We start from the raw sequence: 25,973 nt of genomic DNA, 5'->3' as shown, positions 1-25,973 counted from the left end.
ATGGGAAAACGGGATTGTACCCGAGACAAGGATCCCTCTCGTGCCCACGTGTGCCCTTCTGTGGTCTGTCTCAGCCTGCAGCCTTCCATAGTCGCACACCAGTGTCACCGGGATCTAGGGCAGGTGCCAGGGTGTTCCGGCACCACCCCAAGGATGCTCTCCCCAACTGTGCCTCTGTGTCAATGAGGCACAGGCCTGAACTAGGGGGATCCAGCTGGCAAAAGTTTCTGGGATCTTCCCACCAGACCCACAAAAGTTGATGAAAGCCGTCTGCCCAAGCACTCCTCAGTTCCACCCTGTGTGCCGAGACTGATGATTCTGTAAGACCAGAGTGGCCGTGAAGACTGTATAGCAATGGTGTGTGGCAGGGATAGCCCTCTGGGGTTCACTTCTAACTGCCCATGTGGTTCTTAAGGTGATTCTTTAATTTTTTAGTGTTTCCCCAAAGAAAGGGTCACATCAATCTGCACCAAGAATGGTCTGGATTGGTCTGATAGGCTGAGACTTCACTGACCAGCCCTTGGGTGGACCTGGTGTAGACCTGGGGAGTTGGAACTGAAGGTTTAAAAGAAAAAAATAGCTCCGTCTTAGAAAAGCTATATTTAATTTTAGATGTGAGTGGGAGAACTAAGAAGGGCTTATAAATAGCCATAGTGCAGCCTCTGAGGAGAGTTCTGGTGGAGACGTGGACACTAGCTGTGCATGAACATCTGAATACTCCAGCCCGATACACAACTGGGATCTAAGGCCGTCACGACAGGGACATTAACGTGTTAGTGAGAAATGGATGGATGGATGCAATGTAAATATGGGCAAAAGATTTAAATAAGTGGGCGATCACAGGAGAAGTACAAACATCCAGCAGACAATGTAACACTGCTGACGCTGTTCTTCAGATGGCCCCGTGCCCTGTATCCAGACTCATCTTGGGCCTCTGGCTGTAGAGGATACTGAGCAGTGGGTGGGTGCTGCGGGATTGGTCTTGGACAGTGGCTAGGGTCAGATGAGCCTGTTTGATAGAGCTGTTTGTGAAAAGACAAAACTGCCTGCCTGCAGCAGCGTACGATGTGTTCTCTTCTACTTTCTGTGTGGCCATGAGCTTTGGTTCCGAACGTGACTGTTGAAAGCTCCCTGCCTCAGAGCCGTGTTCAGCCAGAGAAGAGTCACCCTGAACCTAATTAAAGTATTGAGGCGACATAAGGCAGAGGGGATGCCTGTTGGCTGGTCTGCTTATTTGCTCCTGTATGGTCTGGATCTAGTTGGAGTCAATTGGGGCTCTGGGTGGCTGTGTGGTGTTAAGCCCTGGGCTGTGGGCTTCAGCAAATGTGCCTTGGGGTTCCAGCTGAGGGATGTGTGTGGGATTTATAGTGCTTTTTAAAGCCTGCGTGTACTCTAAAAGGAAAGTGTAAGTTAACTGCATGTGTCTTTCTTGTCTGGTTTGGGGCAGTGGCTGTTATGATAGGCTTAATATTCACATTGCTCCAGACATTGGTCATTAGTTCCTGGTTTGGGGTATTGACCCACAGTTGACCCAAGGGCTAATTTTCCCAGGTGTCTCAATGCCCTGGAGGCATCTCTGTAGTTTTTACCTCTCATCTCTAACCCATTTGGAAAGTCCATTGCCATATCTTCAGAGCCTTGTTGCCACCAGCCTACCAGGATAGCTTTTTGGAATACACAGGAACCGTATTTGCCTTCCTTTCTAGACTTGAGTTAGTCCTTTCAGGGACAGCTTTGCTTACATCAGGGCTCTGGCCTAGACTCCTGCTTCTTGGTACTGAATCTTTCACCCATTGCTTCTCATTCTAGGGTCATACAGACCAGGGACATGTGACATTTGCAGCCTGTCCCTCCTTGGCTATTTCTACCCCTCCTTGGCCATCATAGCCGTCCCAAACCCGAGAGCCAGAGGCCCATCTTGGGCTGCATTCTGAATTTGTTTTATAGGAGAAATCAAAAGGAACTGCTAAGAGAGAAAGACTGCTGTGGCTGTTTGTCCCTCAGGTAGGACCTGTGGGGCAGGACAGCTGCACCCTAGAGAGGAGAAGCTGGGAGGAGGGCAGCCTCAGCTACCATGCCGGTGACTGTTACTCAGCTGACTACAGGTGTCAGGAAGTTCAGGTTGGTGGCATTGTGGTGGTACCGTCCCTGAGTTAGAGCCAGCATGTGTCAGAGATTTGTGCATCCTGAGAAGCGCAGGGGCTCCAGGCCCTGATGCCTGTTACGTCCCAAGTTGTTTCTCCTGTGCTCACGGAACCTTGGCCTTGGGCTCTGATTGGTCACTGCCTTGTTCTACTCTGGCCAGCTTCCCTTCATTTTTTCCCCCTTAGGTTTGAAGTACAACCCTGCCTCCCTGGTAAGATTTTTCTTTGTCCTCTGTGAGCAGGCAGGCTGGCTCTGTGGCATGGGGGTACATAGCCAGCTGCCCCATCTCTGTTTCCTACTCAGGGTGGCCCACCGGAGTTTCTAATCCCCTCTGGGGTGGGTGAGGGTTTAGGGCAGTTCTTTGTGTATTGTGCTCAGGCTGTTCCTTGTGGCCCCAGCAGCCTTTCATTTTGCCTACCATCCCATCCAATCCCTAGCTCCTACCCTGAGTTTCTGGATGAGGAAGTGACATGTGGGCCTCTGGCTTCTGGTCCATCCCCTCAGGGGCTGGTAGCAGGTCTCTGGCACCAGGTGCTCTGGTGGCTGCTCTGAGTGTGATGGTTAGATCCCTGTTGGTTTATTTTACAGCTCTGCATGCCCTGGCTTGGGCTGTGCATACATGGATGTTGGTTCATTGCTCTGGTCTCGGCTAAGTTGCTGACTGTGCTGTAGCATCCTGTCCGGTCTCGGGGTCCTCCAGACAGCTGCACCTGTCAGGGACTCCTCCAGTTGGCCGTCTCTGTGACCCTTGAGCTGTGACCCAAATGCTGAAGTCATCCAGGCAGCTGGAGAGAGACCCATCTCGGTTTCACCATCCCTATGCTTGGTGCCTCAAATCTGTCCTTGGTGCCTCGAATCTGTCCTTGGTGCAGTGTGTCTCTTGAAGCTCCACCCTCAGCTGTCCCACGGAGAACCTAGACTCACCTGTCCCCCAGTGGTGCCCCTGGGTGGCATCCAGCTCTGCTGCCACCAGCAACAGTAAAGTTGGCAGACTCTCTCCATGATCGATGGAGGAGTATAGCTCCCCAGGGTACAGAGCTTACCCGCGTTCCCACTGAGCATAGGAGGCCTGCATCACCTTGTGCATGGCACCGTGTAGTGTAAAGTACTGGGTGATCACTTGTCCTAGAACCTTTTCTTCACGGGTCACAGAAATTGCCCTGTCAGGTGGGATGGTGACCCCTTAATAGACCCTGGTAGGCAGAGAGAGACCATCAAGTCTGGGATGGTCAAAGCTGCGGGACTGTGGAGACTGAATGTGTGGAAAGGGCTTTGCCCGAAGACTGGACAGTGAGGCAGAGAGCATGACTTCCACCAGAGTGCAGGAATACCCTCTGCCAGTGGCTCTGGGTCATTGTGGTACCAGTCTAGGGCAGGGACAGAATGGGACCTTGGCCATCAACCCGGATTGGCCTATATCTGAGTCCTAGACGAAACTGGGAGTCTGTAGCAGCCTCTCAGGAAGGACTGCTCATAGGAGTGTCTGACTATGACCCTTGGTTGATTTTCTAAGGAGCCAGAACGAGGGCCAGATTTTTAGTACTAGAGTGTGTGTGTGTGTGTGTGTGTGTGTGTGTGTGTTATAGCATGTACGGGGAGGGCAACTTGAAGGAGTCAGTTCTCTCCTTTCACAGTGTAGGCCCTAGGGATCAAATTCAGGTTGTAAAGCTTGGGCATCTTTACCACTGAGACATTCTGTTGGCTTTTAAAGATTATCTGCCCGCTGGTCTGTGCCCTGTTGGTCCTCAGGGCCCAGTCCTCCTGGTCTCACTCTGTCTAGCATCCTCCTTGGAGCCTAGTCTTACTCTGTCACTCTCCAGGCTGAGCCTTGGTAACTGCCCCCTCCATTCCACTCCACACACCCCATTGCCCTCTGCTTTGCCCCAAGATTCTCTCTCCTCTTCTGACATCTGACAGGGCTCGACCTGTCAACTCCCTGGGGAGGATGAGGGCAGGGTGAGCACTCAGGTATAAAGTGTCACAATCTTGGACACATCTGAGTCCATCTGCCGTAGCTTTTGGGCAGACTGACCACAGGTGAGGCTGGATGTCCCTGGGGGTCTTTGTGAAGTGCTTCTAAAATGAGGTAGAAGCATTGACCCTAACACAAGTCTGGAAGAGGTCCCAGCTGTCCCTATCCCTTAGGGAGCCCAAGCCACACCCACAGCCAGCCATTCCTCAGACACCTTCTTAGAGGCCAGCTTTGTAAAACATCTAGAGGAAGTCAGGGCTCTAGAGGTCCTCCGCAGGAAGGCAAGTGAGAGCCACCTGAAGGCCCGCAGATTGTGACGGGGCTTGTTGGGCACCTGGTCGCGGGGTCCAGGCAGGGTCCTGACCGTGGGGTCCAGGCAGGGTCCTGATCTTGGGGTCCAGGCAGGGTCTTGATTGCGGGGTCCAGGCAGGGTCCTGATCGTAGGGTCCAGGCAGGGTACTTTCTGGGTGTGTTCACCACTTGGCCACTTCACTCGGACCTATCCGTTCATGGTACCCCGATCTGTATCATTCCCAGAACCTCCAGCAACCCAGTGGCCACAGAGCCCCTCAAATCTGACATCCCAGCATCCCACACTCACTTTGCCGTTCTTAACTTGGTGCTCTGCACAGATGGATTGGCTCGGGGTGCGCTGTACACCACCAGGTAGCTTTCTGCTTCTTCTCACTGACTGTTAGACACTCTTTGAGAAGAGGCAGCTAAGGGTGTGTGCGAGGCACCGATGCCACCGTCGTCCATGTGGAGGATGTCGTGTGTTTGCAGGTGTCCTCAGGAGTCATGTTAGTTCCCCTACAGTGAACACACTGGTGTTGGTGTGTACTTTGAGGAGAGTTGTCTATGTCAACTGTCCCTGCCAGGCTGACTCAGGGTGACAGGGTCTGTGCTGACTGCATGTGATGGTACTTCATGCTGTAGCACTTCACTCTTAGACACACTCAGTGTTACAGGCCAGTGCATCAGGACAGCCTCGCTTACATACAGAATAAGAATCTTTGCCGGACAGTGGTGGTAGAGCATGCCTTTAATCCCAGCATTCAGGAGGCAGAGGCAGGTGGATCTCTGTGAGTTTGAGGCCAGCCTGCTCTACACAGTGAGTTCAGGACAGCCAGGACTGTTACACAGAGAAACCCTGTCTCAGAAAGCCACAAAAAAAGAAAAGAAAAGAATCCCTAGTTAGCTGCCCTGGCCACCAGGACAAAGCATTGTGGCCGGCCTGACGCTGTCTCATATTCAGGTGCTTCAGGGCCGGCTCCTCTTGAGGAGAGATGTGTCCTTCTGGGTTCACTTTGACCCACTTTCTCCTCCATCTTTGTCAGAGCTGTAGGATGGCTCAAACCCCAGGGAACAGTTCCGTGACCAGGGCAGGGGCACCCATCTCCACCCCGAGTCCCTGTAGGCTTACGGAGCACACCTTCCCCACAGCGTCCTTGCTCTTGGGCGGGGCAGGGAGTTCCTGAGCTCTTTACTTATCTCCCCAGAGCACTGATCCCAGAGAGTCTCTGGGTGGCCACACTGCCTCCTCCTTGGGCCCCAAAGCCTGCTTATCTTCCTTTGTCCAGGTCCCTGTCTACAGGAGACTTCCCGGAACAGTCCTCATAGGAGGGGTGCCCGAGGTCTCAGTGTCCCAACTGTGACCAGCTTCATATATAAGAGCTGGTTTGGAGGTGTCTACCAGGGGTCATGGAGAGAGTGAAGTGTATCTGTGTATCCATGTGTTCAGTGTGTGAGAGAATGTATATCCATGTTATGTGTATTGATATATGTGTGTGTATTAGTATGTGCATGTGTGTGTGTTCAGTCGTGTGTGTGTGTGTGGTCATTGTATGTAAATATATGTCTATGTGTCAGTGTATGTGAAAATGTGTGTGTTCAGTGTGTCTATGAACGTGTCCACATTGTGTGTGTATACATGTGTGCTGTGTATATGTGTTCAATGTTTGAATGTCCACATTATCTATATTGGTATATATGTGTATCATTGTGTACATGAATATCTATGTGTATATATATTTGTTCAGTATGTGTGAATGTGTCCACATTGTGTGTGTGTATATGTGTTCAATGTTTGAATGTTTGTCCACATTGTCTATATTGGTATATATGTGTATCATTGTGTACATGAATATCTATGTGTATATATATATTTATTCAGTGTGTATGAATGTGTTCACATTGTGTGCACTGGTATATGTATATACATATATAGCTAATGTGTATGTGTTCAGTGTGTATATGAATTGGAATATGTTTGTACATGTATGTCTATATATATGTGTTCAGTGTGTGTATGAATATGTCCATGTATATGTGCATGTGTGTTTGTATCCCTTTTTTCCAGTGGGTATGTGAATGTGTATTCTTCTGTGTGTGTCTTTGTGCTATGGACAGATGTCCTTGAGTATATCATGCCCCAGTCCTTGGTCTTCACTGATGCTTCTAAGCTGTATCCTGACCTGTGGGCTCCTGAGTTCTGCCACTTTTCACTGCTCCCATGTTTTGCTGCAGTAGATACTGGGGTTCAGTCCTCACTTCCTGTCCTTATCAGACCCAGCCTTACACAAGGAGACTAGGGTTGATGGGACTGATATGGAGTGGCTGCTGTTGAGGCCCTCAAAATGTAATTCAGACTGTCTCCTTTGATGCTGTGATGGACTGTGTGTATGTACCAATTTCATCTAGACTATATCCACCTTCAGAGGGTAACTGAGGTTAACACAGCCCCAGGCCACTGTCATTCCTTCTGAACTGCGGTACAGTTACTCACTTCTGGCTCACAGGCAAGATAACCACATAGTCTGTTTGGCCTGGCACCTTTGACAGTGATGTGGCTTGTAGTGAAGTCGGTTTCCACTCTCCACAGCTGGACTTAGGAAGTGGGGCTCTGGGTTCCAGCATCAGGGGCCCTACACCTCTGTGTCCATGGAATTTTCACGGAGTTGCAACCTTTAATCCAACCCTGTTGTCATCTGGGAGCATAGCTGAATCCTTTACTCCATGTCTCTCCCCTCATTCATGCTCATCCAGCTCTTCCCTGGCCAGTTCCTGGACAGGGTATCCAATCTGCCACATGCTACCTCAGTTTCTCTGGTGGACAGCCATATTGCGTGTAGTTTTGGTAAAATGGGCTCTGGAGACCTGCCCGTACACAATATAAGTTGGCATCATCGTGGCACTGGGCCTCCTGGGTGTGGAGAGTGGACTCCTGTCTCCCTCCCAGCGTCTCCCTAGCACCCTGTACTCCTATGTGGACAGAGTTCTTGATTTCATAAGCTACAGCAAGAAAAGGTGCCTCGAGGCTTTGGTAGAGAGTCAGGCCCTGCCCTGGCGGCGGCCACCCACATAGGGTGTCTGGAAAGTCGTCAGACACTCGGTTGCTCTTCAGTCTGGCCTGGTTTTCTAAGAATGATTCTCGGGGCTGCTGGAGCTTTGCTTCTCCTCCCCACACCCCACACCACCGTCACCACCAGATTCAGCTACTCTGGTGTCATAGCCTCCTGGCTACCTGCTTCCTTTGTAGTGGCTCAGAAACATTGGCCTCTCCTATGTCTGTGGTCCCCTAGTCTGTTCAGACGAGTTTGCACCAGGGTGGGCATCCTGAAGTCGGGACCGGTTGCTAGGGTGAGTCCGTGTGAAGACGATAGCCTGTGGAGATGTCAGGAGATGTGGGCAGAAGGGACAGCAGTAGGTTCTAGAAGGTTCTAGAAGGTTCTAGAAGGACTGTGGCAGGCCCCATCAGTCCTGCCTTGCTCACCTGGGGGAGGGTTCCCTGCTCCCTGGGATACAGACTGGAAAAGCTGGAAAGCCAGCACTGAGTGAAGCTGGAGGCAGAGTACAGAGGAAGCTGGCCCTGACCCTTGAGGCCTCTCGACCCTCTCCAATGTGCTGTACAACAGCAAGCTGCCTCCCCAACTTCATGCATCCCCACACACTGCACTGCAGTGCTGCAGAGGGCTGTCTGCTCCCCTCTCCCATGCAGCACACCAATGCAAAGGGCTTCCTCCCTAGTTCACACCCACCCTGCATGCTGAACAAGGCTGCAGAGGCTCCCCTCTCAACTCTCAAGTTTGGCATTGTTAGGAAGCCTGCTAAGGGCTTCTAGGAAATCTCCTCATGGAGAGTAAACCAGAGTAACCCAGGGAGAAAAACGGAGTTTGCAAAGCTGGGATCCTAGAGACTTGGAAGCTGCAGCCAGCTAGCCAGAGAAGTGGCAGTGAGAAGTGGCAGTTAAAACAGCACAGGTCAGTGTAGTTATAGGTGTCTCCCCTGAAAGTCAGTGAAGAATTGATCCAGGTCAGTTTCCAGCAAGCCCAACACCCCTAACACTAGCCCCGACTGACAGGTAGCCTCCCAGCACCCCTAACACTAGCCCTGACTGACAGGTAGCCTCCCAGCACCCCTAACACTAGCCCTGACTGACAGGTAGCCTCCCAGCACCCCTAACACAAGCCCCAGCACGTTATTTCCTAGTGTTGCAAGTAAGAATCTGACATCGGAGGAACCCTGGCCACAGCACTTTAGCGTGTTGCACAAGAATAAGTGTTATGTCCCAATAGAGGCAGGGAAGTGGTTGATGATGTTTCCTCCAAAGACATCTACTGACAGCCCACTGCAGGCTGCTGTGGGACAGGGAAGGTCATCACTATGAGATGTCATATATAATCATTGTCCCAGTGAATGAACTAAGTGTTGGAGTAGATAGATGTTGGTATCTGGATCTGTCCTGCCCTCGGGCCTCAACTGACTGTTGGGCCTTTAAAAGGTGTGTGAATTCATTCTCAGTGTCAAGTCCACCCTGATTTCTAAGGCTGTGAAAATGCCTTCCATAAGTGCAGCATTTGGCTCTGCCCCACAGAGCCGAACTGCCGCCACATGTCTTCCAAACTCAGAGCCACAGGCAGCCACCTGGTCCTGTAGCCTCCTGCCGCCCTGAGGTGAGCACTGGTTAGTGAGCTGTGCCTCCCTTGGGCTCTGGCCTTCTGCCCAACCTCGCCTTGGCTGGAGAGCTGCCCTGATTCCTCTGTTCTCTGGTCCAGGGTTGGTCTTGCAACTCCACTCAGCTCCCTCACAGCCTCACCAATGTTTGGGACTACATCTGCTATCTCTGTGCATGTCAACACTTCGTGTGTCTGCACATGTGCGTGTCGGACCCAGAGGTCAGCCTCAGATGTGGTTCCTTGTTTTGAGACAGGGTTTCTTAACTGGTCTGAAACTCACCAAGTAGGCAAGGCTGGCTGGAGTGAGCCCCAGGGTCCCAGCAATCCCCAGTGTTAGGACTTCACTTTTGTCCTGCCACACCTAGCTTTTTTTTAACTTGTGTCCTGGGGTTGAACTCAGGTCCTCAGCTCTTTACAAAAAGCACTTTACAGACTGACGTATCTTCCCAGCCCCAGCTTAATGATTTTAGGGAGAGGTAGGAAGGTATGATGATGTGTTGAGCAAGACATGGGAGCTTGGCTCCAGCTTTGGGGTATCAGGTCAGAATAGAGCTGAACGTGCCAATCAAGCTCTGCTGTGCCGCTCCCAAGACATCCCGAGTGTCTTCAGTCAGGAGCAGGAGGATGGGTGCCACAGTGATGGCAGCGCATTGGCTAGCTGTGACCTGGTTCTGCAGGACCCCGGGGTGCAGGCAGACTCCAACACGTTCTCAAACAGGAGTGCTTAAAAAAAACAACACCTGTCTTTCCAGGTGGCTTTCATGACGTTGACACTGTTCCCCATCCGGCTCCTGTTTGCTGCTTTCATGATGCTGCTAGCCTGGCCCTTTGCACTTGTGGCCTCCCTGGGACCGCCTGACAAGGAGCCAGAGCAGCCCCTGGCCTTATGGAGGAGGTAAGTAGCTCTTCTGCTGACAGGGTGTGTGTGTGTGTGTGTGTGTGTGTGTGTGTGTGTGTGTGTGAGTGTGTGTGTGTGTGTGTGTGTGTGTGTGTGAGAGAGAGAGAGAGAGAGAGAGAGAGAGAGAGAGAGAGAGAGAGAGAGAGAGAGAGAGAGAGAGGTGTTCATTGTCACAGTATTGCTGCTCAGTCCATGTGGATCTGTCTCTCCTTTCTAAGCCTGCTTTATAGGGACCTGTTCCCCAGGGACCAGTGCTACCTGCCTGCTTGTCACTTGTCCCTGCCTGTCTCTCTCTGATCTTTAGACTTCATCCTCACGGCTCTATGGGTCATGAGGCTGCTGTACCCTTGTCTCAGAGCACAGAGATTACTCTACCACCATGGCCTCCTGTGTTCCAGAACCTCTTCTGTCTCTCGATGGCCTGAAGATTAAAACCAGAGCTCCCAGGCCACCCTCACCCAGCTCTGGGTCTGCTGGTGGGAATTGGGGAACATACTCTGAGTGACCAGCTCTTGGGCTGAGTTGGCCCAGCACCACAGTGACAGGGTCCCTGCTCAACCCTCACAGTGCGGGTGCTGGGGGGGAGGGGCGAACACCTTTTGAGTGACAAGTCAGGTCGCAGTTGACACATCCTGCCCACCTGGGGTCACTGGAGGTAGACAAGCCTGCACCCTTTCTTAAGTCTAGTGATTTGAAACCAAATCCAACTTTCTTACCAAACTTGACAAAGCCGAAGCTCTGGCTAACAGTAGGCTGGAGCCAGACAGTCCTGCCCTAGTGGGGACCTTGGGCCAGTCCAGGCCTCCTGAGTGTTGGACACTGTCACTACAGGCTGGGTCTCTCTTAGATACAAATGGCCCTTTAAGTGTTAGATAAGAATGAACCTCAGCTGTCTGAAGATGGAAGTGTTGGGAACAGAGTCAAACTGGGCACTCACGGTTAAACCACATCTCATTGTCAAGATGCTTACACTAAGTGGTGTGTGTGTGTGTGTGTGTGTGTGTGTGTGTGTGTGTGTGTGTGTCTATGTATCTTTCCACCTGTCACAGGTGCCTTAGCGCTCTAAGAATGCTCTGCTGTTGTATCTAGAGGCCCCTTCGCCAGCTCAGAAAGGCAAACAAATCATTGTTGGAGATGCTGGCAGAAAGGCTTACAGACCACCAGATCGGCTGCTGTGCAAATAACCTTTTCCTGGATCATAGCCACCCCCGGGGCTACTTTCACAGGGAGCTGAGTTGTGTGAGTGTGGGGGTTGTATGGCCCCAAAGCCTAAAAGTCACTTCTTTGCGAGCTGAGTGTTCACCCAAACCTCCCAGCCTTTCTTTTCTTGTGAGGGCCTGATGCACAGGATGTTTGTTCAGGAGAGAGGCAAGAGGGGATCTCATTTTCTAGACTTCAGTTCTCTGTGTGTCAGATCACTACCAGATGATGGTGAGCACCCGGTGTGGGCGTTGAGTGAGGCTGGTCACCAGATAATGGTGATCACCCGGTGTGGGCATTGAGTGAGGCTGGTCATCAGATGATGGTGATCACCCGGTGTGGGCATTGAGTGAGGCTGGTCACCAGATGATGGTGATCACCCGGTGTGGGTGTTGAGTGAGGCTGGTCATCACATGATGGTGAGCACCCGGTGTGGGCATTGAGTGAGGCTGGTCATCAGATGATGATGGTGATCACCCGGTGTGGGCATTGAGTGAGACTGGTCATCAGATGATGATGGTGAGCACCCGGTGTGGGCATTGAGTGAGGCTGGTCATCAGATGATGATGGTGAGCACCCGGTGTGGGCATTGAGTGAGGCTGGTCATCAGATGATGATGGTGAGCACCCGGTGTGGGCGTTGAGTGAGGCTGGTCATCATCAGATCATGGTGAGCACTCGGTGTGGGCATTGAGTGAGGCTGGTCATCATCAGATGATGATGGTGATCACCCGGTGTGGGCATTGAGTGAGGCTGGTCACCAGATGATGGTGAGCACCCGGTGTGGGCATTGAGTGAGGCTGGTCATCATCAGATGATGATGGTGAGCACCCGGTGTGGGCATTGAGTGAGGCTGGTCACCAGATGATGATGGTGATCACCCGGTGTGGGCATTGAGTGAGGCTGGTCATCAGATGATGGTGATCACCCGGTGTGGGCGTTGAATGAGGCTGGTCATCAGATAATGGTGATCACCCGGTGTGGACGTTGAGTGAGGCTGGTCATCAGATGATGATGGTGAGCACCCGGTGTGGGCATTGAGTGAGGCTGGTCACCAGATGATGATGGTGATCACCCGGTGTGGGTGTTGAGTGAGGCTGGTCATTCGTGAAGTTGTTGCTTACTCTCAGCTCTTCATTTGTCTGAGATTTCCTAATCCTCTTTGAACAGCATGCTTTACTGTGACATCCGTTAAAAGAGTAAAAAACCATAACGTATGAATCTAGTATGAAATAAAACCAAGCACATCAAATCTAGGCCAAACCAGATCCTGACTTTGATCTTTCTGCTGGGAAGCAGACTTGGGTGGATTTAAAGATACTTGGGTGACAGGCGTCAGCTCTTGGTGACGAGGGGCTCTACGTTCTGCCTGCCTGGCATCACATGGGCCTGGTCACCCCTTTCTTTCTTCCCTATCCCAGCTCAGAGTCTGAGCAGCAGAACCATCTTCAAAGTGGGTGACTTGGGCTGTGTTCCTGGCCTCCGTGCTTCCTGGGGACTCTCCTGCAGGCACTCATGGGCTTTAGCAAGCTACAAAGGGCCCCAGCACACTGTCCCATGGCTCTGTCCCTGTGTGTCCCAGTCATGGGGTCTGTTCATAGCAGCTTCCTTCCTTCACTGCACCAATGTGATGCAAGTCTGTTTCACATGCAGTGAGTGAGAGGCTGAGATTTCTTACGGCCACAGTTTCCCTTGAGCTTTGTACATCTTTGTCAGCTCAGAGTACATGTCATTCTGTGTGAGACAGAAGAATGTGTTTATGCCTGGGTATATATGTGTATAATGGTGCATGTGCATGTATGTATATGAGTGTGTGTGTATGAAGGATGTACATACATGAATGTACACATGTGAGAATATGCATGTGTGTGTGCCTGATTAGACTATTCATTTAGTGTGCATTTAGATTAGACTATGGATATGTGTGTAGGTACTGCATTATGTTTGCTGTGCATTTGTTGGTGTGTGTGTGTATGTGTGTGTGTATGTGTGTATGAGTGTACACAGGTGAAAGTATGTGTGCACATGTTAGAGTACACATGTGTGTATGAAGATGAGGGTATGCATGTAGGTGTTGAAGTATGTGTGTTGGAGTGTGAACATTTATGAATTTGCCTGTTGTACTATACATGTATGTATAGATAAGAGCATGCAAGTGTGCACATGTTGAAATGTGCATATGTGTAGGGTGCATACCTGTCTTGGAGTGTGCATGTATGTGCGTGTTGGTGAGTATATGTGTAGGAGTGTGCATGTGCACATGTATGTGTACACAGGTGAGACTGTATGATTCTATGTATAGGTTGGAGTCTATGTAGATGAACGTGTGCATATATGTTGAGAGTGTCATGTGTACAGTATACATGTGTAAGCTGGACCTGCATGTACGGTGTTATGCCTCATGAAGCCCTAGACACCTTCATTCCGTATCTATGGGAACTCTGGATTTGTGGCCCTGAGTTCTCATGAGTGCTCCTGACTCCGAGTGGCACAGAATTAGGAAAAAACGGGGTTTAAAATAGCTGGCTGCAGAGTCGTTGAAGTTCTGAGTTATAGCAGCAGATTCATTCAGACTCAGACCGCGTTACGTCTGCACAGCAAAGCTGTTGTGAACAGATTGATGTTAAAGACGACTTTTTTTTTTCTGGGTGAAGTTGGTTGCATTCAGACATTCTTAAAAATCTCAGGCTTTCGGTGAATGACACAGTTTTACAAGAGACGCTTATTTTAAGTGACTTTCAAAGTACAGTGTCATAAAAATCATACTGCTGCCTCTTGGTAGTACTGCCCCCTACACTGGTTCTTTTATCCACCATAGCAGGTCCGGGGTGGGCCAGGCAGGGAGCAATCAGATCCTCCAGCTGCTGGTCCTCAGCCAACAGGCAGCTGAGGAAGGGCTTGTTCCTGAGAGCACCTCTGGACTCAGTTCCTGGGTTGATAGGTTAACCGTGAGAGTGAAGGACTGAGTATCTTACCCCACCCTCAGAGAAGAGTCACCACATCCTGGGTATAAATACGATTTCCTCTGTCGGCAGAAGCACAGCCACATCCTATGATTTATAGTTTTTTAAATCACACACGTGCTTTGCTTTGCATGTGGACGGTAGCCTTTGGTTTTGTTTTGTTTTGTTTTTCTCTTGCAGTTTCAAAATCTCTTTTTCCTGTGGCAGAAAGAATGTCAAAACCCCCAACTCAGCCTCAGTTCTCCAAGCCCCATGGTCAGGCCACACTGTGGGGTAGTGCTTGCCTTCTGGTGCATCCAGATCATCCCCTGTCCGGTCTTTTTTGTTTTTGTTTGAAGACTTTCTGGAGTGTCGGGTTCTCTTCCCAGAAAGAGAATTTGCAAGAGGAACTCAGACTTGATTAACCACTGACAGACAACTTGTTCTCCCTGGCTTTCTGGTTGGCTGAAGCATAGCGTGCATGTTCCCCTGGAGGGTGTGGGTCTACTGTCTTGGGGCTCATGCGCCTGTGTGTGGAGGCAAATTGTTTCTCTTCAGAATCTTCTCTTCATCCTGTGCCCAGAGCCCCAGGTCTTCTTCAGCACTGAACAGCTTTAGCTCATGGTCCATCCCCCTTCTTCATGTTCCTGTAGCTTTCTTTCTGGACCTTTTCTTGACCTCCGACCTTGCCCAGAGCTCACTGTCCTCCTTGCCTCTGTGACAGTACCAGCAGGATGAGGGTCTTCACCTTCACTGGGCCCACAAGGTCTGTCTCCATTCACACCATCAGCCTGGGGCACCCAGCCCTGAGTGTAAGCTTGTGGGGAAGAGCCATCTATTGGGCTCAGCTCTTATCCCAGCCCCTCCCCATGCTCACCCCCCCCCCCATGCTGTTTCATCTTTCCCCGTGAGGGCAGAAGGGTGCTGCTGTCAGCAGGTCGGGGTTGATGGTGCTGACTTGCCAGCTCCCCTCGTCCCCTTGCCTTCCCAGGACCGGCTCCTGTTCCAGTGGAGCCTTCCCACAGCTGCCCTTCCCCGTCCTCGGCAGCCTCCTCATCATCATCAGTTGCTGTACATTTTATTGCTGTACATTTTTATTGTGAGTCCATCTAGAAGTATCCGGCTGACGTGGAGAAGTGCACACCCATGTGTCACACCATCCCTAGAAATAGAACCTTGAGTCTGCTCCCCAGTGCCTCATGGTAACTACAGCAGCAGCTTATCCTCCAAGTAAGCAGAGGTCTTTCCAAGGTGACTCCTCCAGGGGCTCTGTACCCAACAGTGATTGGCCACTACTTAGATCTGCTGGGGCGCCTCTCACAGAACCTCCAGGGGAGTTAGTGCTTTGGGAAAATCAAGGAATAGGGCTTGGGGCTCTTTTTTTTTTTTTTTTCCCTGTGGTTTTTGGTCACCTGGTTAGCCCACAGCCAGTGAGATCTGATGCATTCTGACCAAGCCTCCTCTAGGGACCAAGCTCCACCCAGGCCTTCCCATACTACATGTCACTGCAGGGGTGTCCCAAAAGGTGTCTGCGTGGTGACAGGTTTGTTGAGGGTGCGTAGAAAGGAAGATACCAGGGTTGAGCGCCTGAGTTCTCATGTGTTTAAAAAGGACATCATAGGAAACCAAGATGGATGGCTTAGGCCAGTTCTCTTTCGTCTACATTCATGTCCGTCTAGGTCCTTCCAGAACCTTAGTGATTCATGTGGTTGGCCTCCAAGGCAGGGGGACCTATGGGAAGGAGGTCTAGAAGGCTCACCAGGGCAATGCCCTTGCTCTCAACTGATTAGCGTGCAGCTTCTGATGGGTGTTCTGCATGCTTTGATGGCTTGTCTACTCATGCGTGGCTGAGTGCTAACATGAACTGCTGATATCTAAAGTCTGGGTGTCTTTGACCTTGGCTGTGTGATCTGCTGTCAACGCCGGGTAGCTGTGTTCACTTGCAGGATGCTGTGTGGTGGGAAAAGCCCTTCAGTTGTCTGTCAGAGGAGGTGGGGACATTGGCTATGGGTGCCCCGGAATCAAGCACTCCAGTTCTCCTCTCAGGGAAATTCCTGAAGCAGCCTTCAGCGCCTGCCCTACTGCCGAGGCCCCAGCATCACTTTTCCCATGCCCCCTTCCATGCCTGTGTCGTGGCAGGAACCTGACGTTGCCTGTCCCTTACAGGGTCGTGGACTTCCTGCTCAAGGCTATCATGCGCGCCATGTGGTTTGCTGGCGGCTTCCACCGTGTGGCTGTGAAGGGGCGGCAGGCCCTGCCCGCCGAGGCTGCTATCCTCACACTGGCACCACATTCTTCCTACTTCGACGCCATCCCTGTCACCATGACCATGTCCTCCATTGTGATGAAGGCGGAGAGCAGAGACATCCCGATCTGGGGAAGTGAGTGAACACTTGGGAGTGGGTGAGCCCCCGGGAATGGGTGAGACTGCGGGAGTGGGTGAACCCCCTGAGAGCAGGTAAGACTTCAGGGATGGGTGAAGACACGCGCGCGCGCGCGCGCGCACACACACACACACACACACACACACACACACACACGCAATGAGCGAGTGAGACCCTGGGAGTAGGTAAGGCACCTCTCCACTGACAGTCCCCTTCAGGCTATCTGCCGTCATACAACGGGCCCTGGCTGTGCTCTGTTTTCATCCTTGTGCCCCCTATAGCATGAGCTTTTGTGGATTTTATTTATCAGCACCTACATGTCCTCCAATACCGTCAAGTGCAGAGATGTGTGTCCGAGGTCTGTCTTGTAAGCATGCATTTCCTGTATCACAGAGCAGTTCTGGGTCTCTTGAGCTTCTGGGCAGCCTGCTCCTGAGGACCAGTGACTCCCACAGACCAGGAACAACTGTGTCTCAGAACTACTGATCAGATCACAAATCCTGGGTGCCTTGATGCAGCACAAGGTCTTTCTGTCTCATTCTAGGAACAAGTCCAAGGCCATAGTGTGTGTGAGGGGGATCCCTTCAGAGCCTCCACAGGAGATTGTCCTGTCTGACTGGTCACATGGCCAGCTTTCCTCTGCCCCTAATCTGTGTATGTCTTAGCTAAGAGCGATGCCAGTGGATAATCCATGATAGCCTCATTTTAAGATCCACAATTTCATCTACATAGACTTTTTGTCTGAAAGGCCATGTTCACAGGGTCTGTCTAGGGTTGAGACATGGAGAGAACACAGCATTGACATCCAGTTGCTTTTCACACCCTGCCTGGCTTTCTTCATGGTTCCCAGGCATCTCAGTATATGACGTGGGGCTGGGGTGGGGAGGGGTGGTTATTGGGTACTGTGGTGATTGTGGTGGCTGTGGTGTCCTTGATTTCAGCCTGACACCTGTGGTAGAAGAGCCACAGCTCTGAACCCACATCATGGCGAATGAATACTCCCAAGGAAGAAGAGACACAGATTGGCAGAAAGACTCTATGTTCTGAAGCCTTGTTCTGGTGTCTGGGCACTCTGCCTGTGAGCCAGTGTTCTAGCTCTGTGGCTCTGTGGGTCTGTGGGTCTCATGAATATGGCCACTCAGCAGGCTCACCTATACTACAGAGCATAGTTTTGTATCTCCCAGACTGTGTGGGCCCTGGCAGTGTGCTCTGAAAACAGGTGTTTCCTGGGGTCTTAGTTAAGGTTGTCCTGGCTGTGATAAAACACTATGACCAAAAGCAGCTTGGAGAGGAAAGGCTTTATTTCAGCTTACAGTTAAACATCACAACCTATCACTGAAGGAAGCCAGGACAGGAACTCAAGTCAAGGCAGAGAACTGAAACAGAGACCGTGAGGGAGTGCTGCTTATTGGCTAGATTTTCATGCCTTGCTTAGCCTGATTTTTTTTTTTGTACACCACAGAATCACCTGCCTGAGGGTGGCCCCACTCAAAATGTATTGGGCCCTCCCACACCAGTCATTAATTAAAAAATACACCATAGGTTTGCCCAGAGGCCAGTCTGGTGGTGGCATTTTCTCATTGAGGTTCCCTCTCCACAAATGGCTTGTGTCAGGTTGTCATAAGACTAGCCAGTGTAGCTGACATCCCAGTCTCTCTGTACGTATAAGACTTCTGCTCTGTGAAAGACTTCCAACATCTTGGGGTCTATTTGCCCGGGAGATGGGCAGAAGAAAGGACATGGCCATCACTCTGGACTGTCCAGCACTGACCCTTCTGATCTGGCCCTGACCCAGATGTCTTTTCCAGGCTAAAGCATAGAAACAGCCTGCTGGCACTTAGCCAGGATATGAGGAATGTTGGTCACAGCTGCCTAAGGGTACTAGAGCGTTGGGGTATGTCTGCACAGGGCCTTTCTGTCCTTACTTCGTCCTCTTCTCCCTTTGCTGGTGGGCAGGCATTCCCCCCATTGCACTGCATATGGAAACATTAAGGAACTGGCTCTTGGCCATGGGGAAGCAGGTGGTCAAGGAGGCTAGAACCTAGGTGTGGTGGCAGATGGCAGCAAGGTCCCCAGCCCAGATCACCCCTTCCCTCAGCACACACCTGTGACTTTTCAGACTAAGCCCACTGCAAACATGGCCTCCACAGCCCACATGCTTCCCCGACCTGACAGGTGTGGTCATTCCCTTCCAAGGGGAATGTGAGTTTTTACCGTGCGTTCAGGCGACACTGTGGTCAGTAGTATCCTGAGCAAAGTGTTCCAAGGCTTATGGACCCTGCATGAATTCCCTCCATCCACAGGATGCTGGTACAGAGTTGGCTCATACAGAGGTGAAGAGACTAGGTTGGGGCTCGGCTAGTGGTTTACTGTTGGTACAGAGTGCTGGATGAGAGAGTCTCATCTCTGTCAAGCACCTTTCTCAGTCCCCTGTCTGAGATAGCCAGGACCTTGCAGAGGTGCCAAGCAGGAAGGCAGAAAGTGGGACTGTGTGTAGCCCTGCACCTGTGAATGGTACAACAGATCCTGTGGACAGAAATGAGCTGGCCAGTGCGAGCACCTTGGTTATGAAACAACTCTGAGCAAGCATGGTCACTCCCCTTCTTGATGAGGCTCCTGGAGGGAAGCTGAATTATTTGGGTCATGGGCTGTAGATGTATCAGCCTGATATCAAATAAAGGATGATACTCCATGTGCCTGGAAAGTTGGGTTGAATCCAACTTTGAATTTTTTGGAAGTTAAGTGAGGTCGTAATTGGCAGATGTGCAGCTCACCTTGATAACCCTGAAAGGTGTCACAAGCCCTGAATGTCACTGCATGTGGCCCCTGGCAAGGCACCAGGAAGCTGTTGGGGTTTATAGAGGTATTATCACTGTGTACAGAGGTTTTTCCTGTAGCTTGTGCATTTCCTGGTCATTTATAGATAGTCCACAGAGTGAATGGTAGTGGCAAGTTTATCAGAAATGTTCCTTATCAAGGTATGTCTATAGTCCCAGCACTTGGGAAGCTGAGGCAGGAGGATCACTTGAACCCTAGCTAGAGCATCAAGACCCTTACTCTAGAGGGAGAGGAATATTGATTAGGTTCCAAGTGTAGCTCATCCCAGTTGGTTCCTTACCCAGCTACCTTTGAAGGCAACGTGCCAGATTAGGTACTGTCCTGGGCATGCAGGATGTGTTCTGGTTCCTGTCTCAGAGCAGGCTTGGGTAGGCAATGACTTGTCCCAACTTCCAGCCCCTCTTTTGGGCTTTGTGACGGACAGCTCCTAACTCTTGAAGAGATGAATGTTGAAAATACTGGAAGTGTTTTCATCTTTAGGTCCGTCAGTGCCGGTAGTGTGACCAACCTCATACCTTTTTCTGTCTACATTATCAGTCTGTGAGTCAACTTTATGTGTCTCTCTTAGTTAGGGTTAGGGTTTTTCTTGCTGTGATAAAACCTCATGACCAAAAGGAACCTGGGGAAGAAAGGCTTTATTTCACCTTGCGCTCCAGGTAACAGTCCATCACCAAGGGGAGTCAGCAGGACAGGAATCTGGAGGCAGAAGCCATGGAGGAGTGATGCTTATTGGCTTGCTCCCCATGGTTTGGTCAGCCTACTCTCTTATACAGCCCAGGGGTTGTATATCACTCCAACAGTATGCTGGGCCCTCACACATCAATCGTTAATCAAGAAAATGTCCACATGCCCCACAGATTCCCTTCAGAACAATTTTTTTTCCCAAGACAGGGTTTTTCTGTGTAGTCCTGGTTGTCCTGGAACTCATTCTGTAGACTAGGTTGTCCTTGAACTCAAATCCACCTGCTTCTGCTTCCTGAGTGCTGGGATTAAAGGTGTGCACCATCACCGCCTGCCTCGGACAGGGCAATCTTAGGGCAGGTTGACAAAAACCAACCAGCCAGTACTCATTCATTCAATGAACTGCTCAAGTGATGTTTGGAAGTAAAATGCTAAGGGAATGCCATCACAGACCTGTTGGAACTTCTGGCATGGTTGTATAGACCATTTGTACAACATGGGACTGTTGGCAGGGAGCTTCAGACTTTCCCTTCCTGCCTTTAGGAGCGATTTGTCCATCAAGGTCCAGAATCATTTGTCTGATGGAAGAAGGTTTACCCAGGAACCCTCAAAGATAACATCCTGGGTGCCCAGATGATCACTGTTACCTTGTCCCATCCTTGGAACCCTTCTTGCCTTCCTGTACCATCCTCAGATTCACTGAAGGACGGGAAGGCATCTTCCACAATCCGAGTCAGTTTTCTTATCCTTGACGTCATAGACACAGAAAGCTTCTGTACTCAGCCCCATGAAACACACTAGACAGCAAGACCAGGGGAGCCCCAACGCCTCTAGGAAAGATGATGGCATTTTACAGAAAAGCAGGTCGGGGTTGTGCTGTCACCCTCACAGCATCCTGGGCGGATTCTGTCATTCCTCTGCCTTTTTACTCTCAGTCATTTTAGCAGCATCAGGAAGTTGACAGAAAAGGATGAAACAATTAATTGCCAGAATGACAAAACAGTTAAATGATTCAAGACCTGGAAAGACGTGATCATTGTCCCCTGGGTATTTGGCTCTTCATATGAGTTATGAAGACACAGTGGATTATTACTACATCAAAGGGATTTTCTCTTTTTTTTTCTTCCTTCCTTTTTTTTAAAAAATTGTTTCTTATGCTTTTTGGAAAACCTCCTAGAAAGAATCATGAAGTAGTCTTTTCAAGTCTCAAAATGATTTACGAAAAGAACCTACAGCTAAAACGGTCCCGGGCGATGAGCTGTAGTCCCCCTGGACCCTGTTTCTGTTCTCCTCAGAACCTGGACTTACCTGAGGGTAGTTCATATTAAAATTTCTTCAGAGTATTTTGAGCACCCTCCTGTCTTTTCATGATCTTACTTTGGTGGTCCCCAACATTTTGGTCAGTTGAGCCCTGCCAGTCATGGCATAATATCCTCGAACCTAGACCAGATGTGGAGGCCCTCTGATGCAGTGATTGCCCCAGAGCTGTGTGTGATCTCTAGGGTTCTTACAGCAAAGAAGCCGCGAGAGTTTGTTCTCGCCATTCTGGAAGCTAGCAGTCCAAGAGGAGGGCCTGGCCGCCAAGCACAGGGTGGCAGCTGGCCATCCTCGGTCCTCCCTGGCTTGCAGGCACATCACATCCCACCTTGTCATGCAGCCTTCTCTCCCCCTACCTCTGTTCTCTTAGAAGGACTTTGGTCATTGATCAGGACCACCCTAGCTAGGGTGATATCATCTGAACTTGATTGTCTACAAACATCTTATCCCCAATTAGGGTCACATTCCCAGATGCCAGGAGTTAGGGCTTCGTCCCTAACTTTCAAGAATATAAGTTCAACCCACAGTGGGGTCCAGGAGTACTTGAATCTCTTGTTCTGCTAACAGAGTGACAGCGGGTCGTCTCTGTTTTGGTAGTGTTACCATTTTGTCCTGTGTGTCCTGGCTGATGGTCCTCCGGGGCACACGGGTTGTGGGGGTTCACTGGAAGATTCCTCACCCTCCAGGCATCAGCATGGCCCAGGGAGGTCTCTGTTCCAACTCTGTGGTTGCTGACACCCTGTCTCCATTCCCACAGCTCTGATACGGTACATTCGGCCCGTGTTCGTGTCCCGGTCTGACCAGGACTCTCGGAGGAAAACCGTGGAGGAGATCAAGCGACGGGCACAGTCGGATGGAAAGTGGCCTCAGGTAGAACCATCCTGCTTTTATGGGCTCTTCCAAAACTGTGTACTTTGAGAATGGAAGAGGAAAGAGAGGAAACCACAAAGCCTGCAACGTCCATCTCCGGTGCTGAAGTTCACATTGTTCTGTGTGTCTTTGGGGGGGTGTGCATCTAAGAGTGTGCTTGGTGTTGGGCACTTTGGGTTTCCGTGTCTGGGCGTAAGTGAAAACGGGCTCTCTGGAGTGCCCACTTCTTTGTTGCTGTATGTGGTGGTGCCTTGCTGTTTGCCCTGGGTATGGTCTGCTAACGGTGAACCTGCAGAATTGAACGGTTCCAGATCCCAGACTGAACCTCTTTGGTTCCTGTCTCTGCGTCCATGAGGCCTACCTTTGCCCGTGGCCCCCGTCAGCCTGAGATGCCTTGGTGTCACTCATGTTCAGTTCTTTTCTTTCCACTTGAGCCAACAGGTAGCAGCTAGAGGCTTTGCAGGATCCCCTGTCTGTGGTACTGAAAAGCACTACAGATCTGGGGCTTAGGCACCTGTGCCCACAGGCAGCCTCTGTGGAGGCTTCTGGCTTGTAAGGTGTGGCAGGTGTCCATCCCCCTGCCCCCAAACACACACACACACACATACACATACACACACACACATACACACACACACATACACACACACATACACACACACATACATACATACACACACACATACATACATACATACACACACACAAACACACACACATACATACATACACACACATACATACACACACACATACACACACACACATACACACACACACACACACACACACACACACACACACACAGTTGCTCCCCCTTCTCCAAGGAGCTTACCTGTGCTCTTCGGGCATGCCCACTGAGCCCACCCAGCCTCCTCAATGGTTCACCTTCCCATCAAGGCTCAGATTTTAAAGCTATTTGAGCATGCCTTCCATCATGGGGAGTTTGCGTTTGTTATATGCTGCCATTGACGTGTCCGGGGGGACAGGAGTTTCTTCACTCTGTGGTTGTGCCCAGTGGCTGCACAGTTTCCTGCCTGTCCCAGCATCCCCATTCCTCGTGGTGTGGCCCCTCATCAGTGCCTCCACTCTTGGCCTCTGTTCTGTCCTGGGATGTGTGTGACTGAGAACCATGGTGTCCTTCACTGCTGTGGCCTCTGTTCTGTCCTGGGATGTGTGTGACTGAGAACCATGTGTCCTTCACTGCTGTAGCCCCTGTTCTGTCCTGGGATGTTTACTGAGAACCATGTGTCCTTTACTGCTGTGGCCTCCGTTCTGTCCTGGGATGTGTGTGACTGAGAACCATGGTGTCCTGCACTGCTGATTACTTTATGGTTATAGTGTGTTTCGTTTCACTCGTCCACCCCCAGCCCTGGGGGGAGCCCCATGAAGACCCTCCTCTTTCTGGGAGCCATAGTCTAAAGTTATGTCAGTAATAGAAAAAGCTATTGGTAGTGGGGCTCCTGTGGACTCTGGATTCAACTTTGGTTTAATGCTATCTTTCTCCCATTTTAAGATAATGATTTTTCCAGAAGGAACATGCACGAATAGGACCTGCCTCATTACCTTCAAACCGGGTATGTAGTTTTTTGTTTGTCTGTTTTGTTTTTATCTGTGTCAAAAAGAGGAAACCAGTCATGACTTTTAAAGTAATGTCATCTGTTGATAATGGAAGTCTTTGTTGTCTCTTATGACAAGTTCTAAGAAGCATTTCTAGAAGTCACAGAAAGTCTCAGTGTTTGAGCCAAGAACTGGAGTGTTTGTAGGAGGATGAGGAGACCGTGAAGGCAGTGGCTATCACGAGGTGATACCGTTTGCCTGAGCTCTGAGGTCCTGACCAGTGAGGCCCTGATGTGCTGAGATCTCTTTGCTCTCTGGTTACAAAGGGCCCTGGGCAGATCCCACTGACTATAGAGGTCTTCCAGCCTGTAACTTGCTCTTCTGTTGCAAAGCCTTGAAGGCTGGTTTTAGAGCCGCATGAGAACAGGGCTCTTTCTCCATGGGCGTGACACATCATCTTGGACACCCCCTCAATGGCACTCCCAAGCCCAGCATTGGGATAGAGCCCCTGGCTTTAGCAGAGTTGTGATGATGGAGGTACAAAGTCTACTCCTGACTGCCTGGTTAAAGTTTTGTATACCCTGGGAGGTATAACAGGTTTACCCCTTGATCCCATCACAGCCGTTAGTGCCATTAAGAGGTAGGTGGGACTCATAAATTCTCTTTGCATGGGGTATGTACACCATCTCCCACAGACTAGGTTAGACTGGGTACAACTGTCAATATTCTGCTCTGGGCTGCATCATACTGCCCTGTCTTTGAGGTTTTCCAACTCCATGGTCTTTCCATTCTTTTTAGTGCTGGATGGTAAATTCAGAGTCTTCCACCTCCCAAGACCGCCCTTTTTTTCTGTTCATGTGCACACATAGCTGAGCCCTCCCTTTTTTGACACAAATAGTGGCAGCAACTTTGATAGGCAGAGATATAGCACAAGAAAGGAAACTCTTACTCTCTCTCAATGTGTCCTGGGTTGCTCTTTTAAAATAGGCTTAGCAGCTAAGGAAGCATGTGGTGACCAAGACAGGCCTAGCTGCAGGAGAAAGTCCATGGCTCACCCCACCTGGACTCCTCACCCTAGGTATGGTCCATACAGGCCCCAAACCATTTTCTTTGAAACCTCAGTAGTGATACCAGGCCATGTCCCCAAAGCAATGGGCAGAGAATAAATGAACTGTGAGGGAGTTGGGGGATCTCAACCATGACAGAGAACCCGTTCCTCTTTCATAGTGATGAGGTTACCTATCCTTGAAAAGAGGACCAGAGGACCGGCTGCCAGCCTCACTTCACAGAGGAAGCCATGCTGCCTCTGTGAAGTTGAAGGAATGTAGACACAAAGAGGGCCTGTGGAGAGCCTCCCCAAGGGCAACACACATCATGGGGGAGGGGGTGGTTGTATGCCACAGTTACCAACCAGGACTAACTGTGGTGTCCAGATAAGGTTCACACCCCAGATTCTTACTCAGCACTGGACCAGTGTCCAACCAACTACCATACTCCACAGCACACATGAAACCTCTGTGGTCTGAACTCCTTCCTGTGGGTAACCCTGCTGCTAGTTGCCGCTTAGGTGCCTGATGCCAGCCCAGCACCTGTTTCTCTCACATTGTACTTGCCTTCATGGCCATGCATATTCAGATGTATACATTCACCCAGGTTCCAAGATGGGAGTTTTTTGTGTGCAGATTTTTCCAGGGGTGCACAGAAATCCTGAACCAGGACCATCACCAAGGCCCTGAACTAAAGAATAGAGAGGTGTCTGAAACAACAAGAAAACTTCCCTCTAGGACCCTCCCCTCCCTGAATGGGTACACACCACTGAGGAACACTGATTTCCATGAGACTCTGCACTAGTCCAGAAGAACACAGGGCCCCTCGGCCAACAATGGTGGCTTCCTCCGGTATCCGTTCCTCAGTGTCTGGGTGCTCCTGACACCTTGGTTCTCAGAGGTGTGGGCCTTCAAACAGCCTTTTTAAATAAAATAGAACTTCATAAACTGGGCTTGTCAACTCATCAAGGAATACATAGCCAGTATATAGATAGTAGAGGAGACTGTCGGGGCAGTCCTGGGGCCTCTCAGGTGATATTTCTCCAGTGCTCAGGCTAGTCTCACATGGGGAACAGGGCTCTCTCCCCGGTGAGACCAGATATGCCTTATCCTGCTTAGTGACTACCCCAGATACAGGTCATGGGCAGTGAGTAGAAACCAAGGTT

The 25,973-nt window shown here is 50.5% G+C and overlaps 1 protein-coding gene across 1 annotated transcript in view; it reads left to right on the top strand.

The window, feature by feature from the left end:
- The window catches only part of Lpcat1 (lysophosphatidylcholine acyltransferase 1), a 53,430-nt gene that overhangs the window by 10,745 nt on the left and 16,712 nt on the right, over positions 1-25,973 (top strand). The window contains exons 2-5 of the mRNA XM_059276252.1: positions 9,825-9,967; positions 16,278-16,492; positions 22,089-22,201; positions 23,718-23,778. Of these exons, the coding sequence (XP_059132235.1) occupies positions 9,825-9,967; positions 16,278-16,492; positions 22,089-22,201; positions 23,718-23,778 (532 nt within the window). The remainder of the gene's footprint in view (positions 1-9,824; positions 9,968-16,277; positions 16,493-22,088; positions 22,202-23,717; positions 23,779-25,973) is intronic.

The sequence above is a fragment of the Peromyscus eremicus genome, chromosome 11, assembly GCF_949786415.1.
Source record: "Peromyscus eremicus chromosome 11, PerEre_H2_v1, whole genome shotgun sequence".
Taxonomy (NCBI): Eukaryota; Metazoa; Chordata; class Mammalia; order Rodentia; family Cricetidae; genus Peromyscus; species Peromyscus eremicus.
Note: the sequence above shows the minus strand (reverse complement) of the source record. Positions and strands in the feature narration are given on the sequence as shown.